Source organism: Phaseolus vulgaris, chromosome 8, assembly GCF_000499845.2.
Source record: "Phaseolus vulgaris cultivar G19833 chromosome 8, P. vulgaris v2.0, whole genome shotgun sequence".
NCBI lineage: Eukaryota > Viridiplantae > Streptophyta > Magnoliopsida > Fabales > Fabaceae > Phaseolus > Phaseolus vulgaris.
This window is the reverse complement of record NC_023752.2, coordinates 58,688,111-58,698,743: the sequence shown is the minus strand read 5'-3', so window position 1 is coordinate 58,698,743 and position 10,633 is coordinate 58,688,111. Positions and strand designations below refer to the sequence as shown.

Here is a 10,633-nt window from a genome sequence, read left to right as displayed (position 1 = left end):
ATCCTCTTTTCTCGTAAGAAAATAAAGATCAACAATAAAACATGATAATATTATATGATAATATTAAGTTCAATCCACAAAATACCAATATCCATAATAGTTAAGAATCGAAACACAATATATGACTAATAAGTTCAATGTCTTGGTCAATAAACTCCAAGATGTTATTTATTATAATGTTTCATATCCAGATTAAGGACATGTGACATACTTGAGACTCTCAGAAGAAGGGAGCTCTATGGGGTATTCCCTTTCTTCTCCTCTTTTGTGGATTTTGAGGTTCAAAAGTTTCCTCTGGCTTTTCCTGTGAAGGGGGAAGACGAGGAGTCTGGATGGAAATGAAAGGAGGACTTGATTCATCTGGGTTACTTAAAACAGCTCTAACCTGCAAGTTTAAATGTAAACCAGTAAAAAACTAAAATTATAAAGTTCACTTTAATCAATATGTCACTATGAAGAACAATTAATGGTTGTGATTGCCAAATTATCATGATCACCTTGCAAGAAATGGAGCAATAACGAAATAAATCAGGTTCAGTCAATTTCCTTTTGCAAGTATTGCATGATGCCTCATTATTTGCTGTTGAACCAGAATGAGGTAGAGGATTCAGTGAAATAACCAGTCGCTTGTTGCATTTGTAAGGCTACAACCAGAAAGGAACCAAATCCACTTGTAGGTTAGAATTCTTTTAAGGATATACAATTTATGAATCCACTATTTAAATTTTATAGGCATGCGAAATTGTAGTAAATTGTTGAGATAGAGAAAAAGGAGAAATATAATGTCATTTAGAAGTTAGTTGATGATAGGCTAGGTAATCGTGAAGAATGCAATAAATTGTACAAATTATTCAATGTGATTTAAACACATATTTTAGCATGTGTTTAAATTTAGCATGAATAAGAACATATCATATCATACCTGAATTTGTGAGCTGTCAATATACTTTTCCATAGTTGCAAGAGAGACAACATCCTTGTAAACATGTCTATAGATTTTGAGTATTTTGTGATGACGATGAGGACCTGAAGCTACACAATATTGGCAAACTGACAAATTGCAGTTTATACAATACTTATTTAACTCATTCCTACGGAATGGATGAGTTGTGCAGTTGCCAAAGAAAGTTTTCCTCAGAAAAGACTCAAGCCACCTTGGTTTATTGATTATGCGTTCTCCCACTACTTCATCCTACAAAGTAAATCATGTCAAATAAGTTTCTACTACAAAAGGAAACTAATGTTCATTTCATCGTTATTTATCTTTTCATCCTTTTGTTAATGTTCATTATGTTTTAATGCATATAAATGAGTTCAACTTCTCTTTGTAGTTTTTGAATTTCCTTTCATGGCCATGACAACAAATATAATACATTACTATCAAAATATTCACCAATTCAGCTTTTCGATAATTATTATTGATAAAATTAATAAATACTTTACATCAATATTATGGTGATAAAAAAATTACTGGCCAACAAAAAAAGTATACTAATGTTAATATTTCGAGTCATATATTAAATGCAAGCCAAAGTTTATGGTATAGTTTTCTAAGTAGAACCAGATATGAACTACAAATAAAGAATTAAGTATGCTAAAGAGAATAGTTAAGAAAGAAAATTGTTGGTGCAACAACAGAATAACATGATGAAAAACTTAAAAACTTTCAAACTCTAAATATATACAAAAGCTAAGCATGTGCAACAAATGTTCCATGTAAATCCAAAAAGAAATGAGTAAATGAGTGTAAAGAAATCTATAAGTTAAGATCAGGCTCCATTTAATCAATATGTTCTAAATGTGAATCAATATGTTTTAAATATGAGTTGTTTGTTGAGAGATGATTGCATCAGCTAAATGTGAGTTGTTTGTTGAGAGATGCAACTTCAAGATAAATCTTATTTGTATGCCTTTGAAGGGTATGGATATGATCTTAGAGATGTATTAATTATTTGTCAATTACATTTTTTATAGATTTTGATAAAAATCAATTGATATCTCCTAGTCTTTAAATGGAGAGTATAGTTTCAACTCACCATTTTTTCTAAGATGTATAGATGGTGCAAAGTACTTTATGATGTTAGCTCAAATGGTGGTAAATGATGATAGTTTAATGAGAATATTCATGTTATGCATGAATTTATAGATGTGTTTCCAAATGAGATTCTTGAGTTATCACCTTTGATAGAGATATATATATATCTTGTTGATCTAGTTTCGAGTATTTGGCCAATGTCATGACTTCATACATGATGACTCCAATATATATAGTTGGCAAAATTGAAGAAACATGTTAAAGATTTGTTGTAGAAATAATTCTTTAGACTAAGTGTTTCTCAATTGGGTGTTCCATTGTTGTTTTTAAAGAAAAAAAATGGATAATCAAGATTGTGTATTGATTGTAGATAATTGAATAAGTCGAGATTAAATATTTATTGCCCAAGATTGATGATTTGTTGGATTCATTACATGGAGAGTGGTATTCTTCAAGATTGATTTGAGGTATAATCATTGTATGTAATTATGCCTTTCGGGGTGATTAATACTCCAACTATATCCATATATTACATGAATAAGATTTTCATATCATATATAGATCCATTTGTAGTGGTGTTTATTGATGACATAATGATCTATTCTCTTATACATGAGAAATGTGAAAAACACTTGAGGACAATATTGTACGTCAAATTGTCTGAGTGTGAACTTTAGAGAAGTGTACTTTTTGGGACATGTTCTCTCAACTGGGGGGATTTTTGTTAATCCTTTTAAAATTTTAGTTTTTTTATAGTAGGAATGTTCCAAGAAAATTTTAGAGATTAGGAGTTTTGTGGAGTTAGTTAGTCACTAGAAGGTTCATATATGAGTTTTCCAGTGTTAATTATTCCTTACCTAAGTAAACCTTTTGAGGTTTATTGTGATGCATCATATATGAATTTGGGTTGTGTGTTGATACTGGAAAAAGAAAGTTGTTTCCTATGTTTGTCAACAAGTAAAGGTGCATGAGAAGAATTATCCTATCCATGATCTCAAGTTAGCAACAATGGTGTTTGCTCTAAAATCCTAGAGGAAATATTTGTATGATGTTAGGTTTGATGTATTCAATAATCATAAAAGCATGAAAAAATTGTTTGATAAAAAAGAGTTGAACATGAGAAAGAGAAGATGGGTGGAGATCTTGAAAGACTATAACTTTTAGTTTAATTACCATCCAAGAAAGATAATATGATGTTGATGCACTGAGTCATAACACAATAACACAGTGCATGTATCTGACATGATGATGATCAAAGAGTTAAAGTTGTTGGAAGCTTCCAGGGGTATTAGTTGAGATGTAATAATAAGATATGATTATATTAGTCACACCATCCAAGTTATGACTAATGATTTTCTTGGCATAATTTAAAAAAAAAAAGTATTAGAGAATTGTTAAGTACCGATGAAACTAAGGGTTTCTTAGTTGCTGATGATGAGTTAAAGAGGATGATTGGTGATGAGGGTTATAAAAGTATGTTAAGTTTTCATCCTAGTATGACTAAAATGTATCAAAACTTCAAGAAAAACAAAATTTTGTTACGAAGGCAAATGTAGCTAGATATATAATTGTGTTTGACTTGTAAGAAGTCAAAGGTTGAATGTTAGAGACCAAACAACATGTTACAAAAATTAGATATACCTATGTGGAAATGAAATATTATTTCCATGAACTTTATTACCCATTTACATGGGTGGTGCATGAACATGATGTCACATGGATCATTGTTGATAGATTAACAAAGAATGCTCACTTTTTTTATCAGTAAACTTAAGTATTTATGTTCATAGATAAGCATTATTGTACATCAGAAAGATAATTAGATTACATGGAATATCTGTAAGTATAATATTTAAATAAATCATGGATTTACTTCTAAGTTTTGGTAGACATTAATTGAAGCGATGAAAACTAATGAAACTTAATTTAACTTATCATCATTCTTAAATAGATGAACACTCATGAATGACTATTTAATATATGGATGATTATATATAAATGACTTGTTTACTCATAAATGACTATTTAATATATGGATGATTATATATAAATGACTTGTTTGCTAGATAATGTAGATAGTTGAGTCTGAGTGGCCTAACAAATTGAAAATACTAATCCAACCACCAAATTTTATCACATTAAACCTATCAATTTTAATCTACTTTGTCAGCCTTACTTTCTTGTAAGTTTTGCTAAATATAAACCTTTTAAATTTTGCTAAATATAAACCTATTTATGTTAAAAAGGAAATATACTTTTTAATCTCTTCTAATACTAAAAGTAGAAGTGATTTTTTTTTATAATTCTTAATCCATAATAATAATAATAACAATAATAATAAATATAGAAGAGTATTGATGATAGGGATATTTTTTAAAAACTAAAAGTTTATAACATCCACTAAATTAATTATTTTTTATAATTCGATTGAAGTATATAGTTGAATGTTATAAATATGAACAATGCACGGTTTGATTCATCATATATTTAATATACATAAATCAATTTGACAAATCATATGCTGAATAAAAATATGTTAAATATAATTAATATATTATAATTAATTAATAAAATATTTAATAAGTTGTGAAATTTAATTAATATAAAATTTAATATAGAGATCTATAAAATTTCAATGTATTATATATAAGTATACTTTTATAATAATTATTTTTGTTTAATAATATATTTTAATACAGACACATATTCATATTAAATTTATATTTTTTATTGAAAATCACATTATATTTATTGAATTTAATAGCTATATTATATTAATAAACTAAATTAAATTAAATATTTTATAAAGTAAATACATTAGTTGATATCATATAAAAAGTCTATATATTTAGAAATTAGTTTATCTAAATAGCATATTTATTAATTGCATAAATATAAAGTAGTGTATATTTATTAACATATGGATTTTGGTCTAGTCCCTCCATTTTTTTATTTTTTTATTTTTTTTAATAATAATTTTTTTCATGTGATGACAAATGATTGTTGTTACTTGAGGTATTAGAGATATCAAGTAGCATAGTGATGCCTAACATAAAAGTTTTTTTTAAAAAAAATATAAAAATAGTGTATGGATTAACATTACAAATAAATTTTAAATTTTATAATATCATCTACGATAAATGATAATTAATTTTCTTTGTCTTTTACTGTAATTTTCTTAAAAGTCATATTTATTATCATGTTTAATTTATTGACTGTATAACAATTCACAGGGAATGTTTATAGAAATTAAACTCTCATTATATATTTAAATATGTTAAGACACTAAATTTTGTAAAAATTACTTTGTGTTTATTGAAAGTCTATATATTTAGAAATTCATTTATCTAAATAATACATTTAATAATTGCATTAAATAAAACAAAGGATTTACCTTACAAAGAAATTTTTACAATATCATCTACAATAAATTTTTACGATAATTAATTTTCTGTCTTTTACAATAGATTTTTTAAAAGTCATATTTACTATAATTTTTAATTTATTGACTGTATAAAAATTCAATGTTTATAGAAATTAATCTCTCTTTGTATATTTATATATGTTAAGACATTAAATTTTGAAAAAATTACTTTGTGTTTATTAAATATATTTAATCTGTGTATAGGTTGATATGATATATTAATAAAAGAAAAAATTAATAATATTATTAATGTTAATAAATACAACAACTAATACTTTGTAAGAAGAATTATATTTTTAAGTATGTCTTGTAAGTTGGCTTTTTAAATAACAATAAAAGTAATCACTATTTCAATATTTGTGTTTGTGTTAATGATTACCTTTTACTAAATAATTCATTTTTAACATAGAAATTATTTTAAAAGTAATATATTTAATAAACATACACAGTAATGTTTTTAATATATATATATATATATATATATATATTAAAGTATTAACCAATTAGTTTTTTTTAAAATCTTATTCAAGTTTAATTTTCAACAGAGCAATCTAATCTTAATAAAATAAAAGCTTAATCGAATATTTCTTCCTTTTTATGCTTGAAGAGTGTGATCATTTCAATGAAACAAGATGTGATCAAAGTTTTAAAAAACACATACTTTTTTCTACTTTGATGTTGATTTTTGTGTGAAAATAAATCCAAGAAATCAAATGTTAATTCTTCTGTCATTTTCATGATTCTTCTGCAGCTAAATAATAATCCAATTGCATTTAATAATAGACAAAAGGAGAGGTATATCATTCTCCTCTTTTTGTAGTTTTTCAAATTGTGTTCTATAAATTCTCAATCAAAGGAATGGAAAATAAATCTGGTAAAAGAGCATGCCCTTATCAAAAGAACATTTTTTTCCCACACAATTTTTGTGTGTGAAAGGGGATATATATATATAAATAAAATATAAAAAATTAGTAGAACAAAGAGATTAAAGCACTAAAATTAATTTAATTGAAGATGTAGAAAATATAGAGAAAAAGTTTTGTGGGCACATACCTTGTCAAATTTTCTGGAGGAAGAAGCATTCATGAGGTTCTTTCTTTTCTTGCAGAATAGCATGGTTATGAAATTGGATTAATATTTGAGAATGAAAAGATGTTTAAGGAGGAATTGCATAATCACTCAATTGAGAGAGAAAGAGTAAAGAGAGAAAGGATTACGTAGGAATTTGTAGTGTTGAAGAACACTGAGTAAATGAATAAGACAAACTAAGAGAACGCGGATTCGGCATGAAACGGAAGCGTTTCTGCTCAAATTGTTCAAAAATCGATGAGACCCAAACATGGTCTCTAGCCGTTTCACATTAATTTGTGGCCCTATTATACCCCAATCACTATTCTGCCTTTAGAAAAACATTAATTATTTTTTTTAAACTCAGAAGAGGCCATTTTAATAATGAAAATATTTATTATTGATATTCAGAATTTATTATACTAAGATAAATGGTTAATGGTTACATTATTTTAAAAATAAATATTTAGGACTTTTGATCATTTTTTCAACAAATTCAAAGTTCAGCCTTATCTTATAACGGGAATAATGCTTTGTTAAAAAATTATTAGTTTAATAAGTTACTTTAAGTTATATATAATTATGTAATTTTAGTTACTTATATTTTAATTATGCTGATTAGTTTTTAAGTTTAAGATGAATGTAAGGACTAAAAAATAGTTTTGTAGTAAAAATGATATATTTTAAATGATATCTGAATATTTTATTATTAGAATATAAAAAATATATAAATATAAAAAAAAATAGTTGTTTAAGTTTCATTTTAAAAGTCTCTAAACTTTTTTTTTTCTTTCCTTTACTTTTTTTCTAACTTTCTGAACATGTCATCAGAATAATGATTGGAGTACATCATTGAATTTTTGACCGTGAATACTACAGACTATATTATCAGAGTTTTAGATCAAGTAAGTTCATTTTTGTTCCTTCTTCCTTTGAGTTAGTTCTAAAATTGTTAGATTATCTTTGGTAGATTTTGCATGTAGTGTTTTTAGTTTCAGGATTAGTCTTTATTAGCTCGTAGTCTAAGTGATATAGTTAGATTTTTTATCATGACTTTGTAGTATATGTTAAGTTACTAGAATTGGGATTCTTAGCGAGCACATGTTCAAATTAAGATAATGAGAGCTGATTTTATTTTTAATATAACTCTAAGTCAAAGATCTTGCTGTGAGAATATCGTGATCATCAATAACAAAATTAACGTAAATGATGTTAATTTGATCTAATTAATAAATTACAAACATTCATAAAAAAAAATAACATTCCTAAAGTATAAGATGTATCATCTAAATAAAAAAACTAAAGAATCTTTAAAATATCTGATAAATCATCATTACTATTAAAAAATATTTAAAAATGTGATTATACTGGTAGAGGACTAAAAAATACATTTAAATTTAAGAGGAGCAATGATATCAAACTTTTTAGAAGCCTTATTAATATTTTAGAGTATTTTACTTCTAACACATATAATATTGGGAGCCAACTTTAAATACCTTGAATTCCTATATAGTATGTACGTGATAAATAAAATTATTTTAGATTAGAGTGAGTTAGAGTATTTTTATGTTTTATATATTAAAATTGATAAAATTAAAATAAATCATTTCATAAATATTTTAAAATGTGTATAAAATTTATAAAATTTAAAATAGTATTATTATTAGTATTTCAGTTCAATGAGATTTCTAATTTGAATGTTTATACTTACTACAAGAAATAATGATGGTAGAGTTTCGAAAAGAGTGACATAAAGAGTAAAAAAGAGACACTAGATAGGGCTAGTATGAGTTTAGCGTCCAATATAAATGAAAGTTAATCTTTTGGTGGCTATACATTATAAACGACATTCAATTAGACACAAATTTACAAGATAGTATTGACTAAGCCTACATAAAGAAAAATATATTATTTAACTATAACATAGGTTTTGAGACACTAAAATGGATATAAAAGTAAATAATTATTAAGAAGTAGACTTTAAGTCTAACTCAACTTCATAAAACCGACTTATAAGGTGAGATTTGCACTCACGTATATACTATGAAATGTCTTAATCTCTAGATATGAGATCTCCAACGCCCCTCTTTTGCCGAGTTTACCAACTCGTGTGTGACACTATATATTATGGATGATTGGATAACGGTCCGATAGTGGGTGACATTAATTATTTTTTTAAATTCAGAAGAGACCATTTTAATCATGAAAATATTTATTATTGAGATTCATAATTTATTATACAAAGATAAATGGTTAATGGTTACATTATTTTAAAAATAAATATTTAGGACTTTTGATCATTTTTTCAACAAATTCAAAGTTCAACCTTATCTTATAAAGGTAACGGAAATAATGCTTTTTAAAAAAATTATTAGTTTAATAAGTTACTTTAAGTTATATATAATTATGTAATTTTCGTTACTTATATTTTAATTATTTGATTAGTTTTTAAGTTTAAGAGGAATGTAAGAACAAAAAATAGTTTTATAGTAGAAGTGATATATTTTAAATAATAGCTTAATATTTTATTATTAAAGTAGTAAGATTATATAAATAGAAAAAAAAATAGTTGTTCAAGTTTTATTTTAAAAGTCTCTAAATTTCTTCTTTTTTTCAACTTTTTGAACCTCTGTGTCATCAGAATAATGATCAAAGTTCGTCATTGAATTTTTGACAGTGAATACTACAAGACTGTACATCTGGTCAGAGTTTTAGACCAATTAAGTTTATTTTTGTTCATTCTTCCTTTAAGTCAGTTCTAAAATTGTTAGATTATCTTTGATATAGGTTTTACATGTGGTGTTTTTAGTTTCAGGATTAGTCTATGTTAGCTTGTAGTCTAAGTGATATAGTTATATTTTTTTATCATGACTTTGTAGTGTAGGCTAAGTTATCCTTGAACTTTTATAAAATTAGGGCTCTTAGTGAACACATGCTCAAACTCAGGTAATGAAAGCTAGTTTTATTTTTAATATAACTCTAAGTCCGAAGATCTGGATTTGAGAATTTTGTGATCACCAATTTCAAAATTTACGTAAATAATATTAATTTAATCTAATTAATAAATTACAAACTTTTATACGCAAAAACAAATAACACTCATAAACTATAATAAACTATAAGATGTATCATCTAAATAAAAACCTAAAGAATCTTTAAAATATTTGATCAACCATCATTACTATTAAAAATTATTTAAAAATGTGATTATACTGGTAGAGGACTAAAAAATACATTTAAATTTAAGAGGAACATAATGATATCAAACTTTTTAGAAGCCTTATTAATATTTTTGAGTATTTTACCTCTAACACGTATAATATTGGTAGCCAACTTTTACCTTGATTTCCTATGTAGTATGTACGTGATCAATAAAATTATTTTAGATTAGAGTGAGTTAGAGTATTTATGTTTTATATATTAAAATTGATAAAAGTAAAATAAATCATTTCATAAATGTTTTAAAATGTGAATAAATTTTATAAAATTTAAAATATTATTATTATTTCAGTTTAATGAGATTTCTAATTTGAATCTTTATTCTCACTACAAGAAATAATGATGATAGAGTTCTCAAAAGAGCGACGCAAAAAGTAAAAGAGAGACGCTACATGGAGCTAGTGTTAGCTTAACATCCCAATATAAATGAAAACTAATCTTTTGGTGACTATGCATTAGAAACGATCTTCAATGGGACACAAATTTACAATAAATCTACATAAAGAAAAATATATTATTTAACTATAACATGTTTGGGAGACACTAAAATGGATATAAAATTAAATAATTATTAAGAAGTAGACTTTAAGCCTAACTCAACCTCATAAAATCGACTTATAAAGTGAGATTTGCACTCATTTATATACTTTGAAATGTCTTAATCTCTAGATGTGGGATCTCCAACACCCCCTTCATGTTGAGGCTGCCAACTCGTGCGTGAGACTATATTATGGGTGGTCCGATAACAATTCGATAGCGGATGACCTGATAAGCCCAACAAACAATCGTTGGAATAAGCTCAAAATGACTCTAATACTATATTAAGAAGTTGACTTTAAGCCTAACTCAACCTCATAAAACCGCTTTATAAAGTGAGGTTTGCACCC

General features: G+C 25.6%; 1 protein-coding gene across 1 annotated transcript; it reads right to left on the bottom strand.

Annotated features, from left to right (window-relative positions):
- Window positions 1-220: 220 nt before the first annotated feature.
- On the bottom strand, window positions 221-6,575 carry LOC137825410 (protein RGF1 INDUCIBLE TRANSCRIPTION FACTOR 1-like). Its single transcript, XM_068631080.1, has 4 exons — window positions 6,513-6,575; window positions 923-1,192; window positions 498-644; window positions 221-385 (listed from the first exon to the last, which is right to left on the bottom strand). The coding sequence occupies exons 1-4, from the start codon at window positions 6,573-6,575 to the stop codon at window positions 221-223; spliced, it is 645 nt and encodes a 214-aa protein (XP_068487181.1).
- Window positions 6,576-10,633: the final 4,058 nt, after the last annotated feature.

Excerpts from the sequence above, each read along its gene's own strand:
- LOC137825410 (XM_068631080.1), bottom strand. The coding sequence starts at position 6,575 with ATGCTATTCTGCAAGAAAAGAAAGAACCTCATGAATGCTTCTTCCTCC. Across the intron at positions 645-922 it reads TTGACAGCTCACAAATTCAG|CCTTACAAATGCAACAAGCG; the intron begins GTATGATATGAT and ends TTCTGGTTGTAG. Across the intron at positions 386-497 it reads ATTGCTCCATTTCTTGCAAG|GTTAGAGCTGTTTTAAGTAA; the intron begins GTGATCATGATA and ends TTAAACTTGCAG.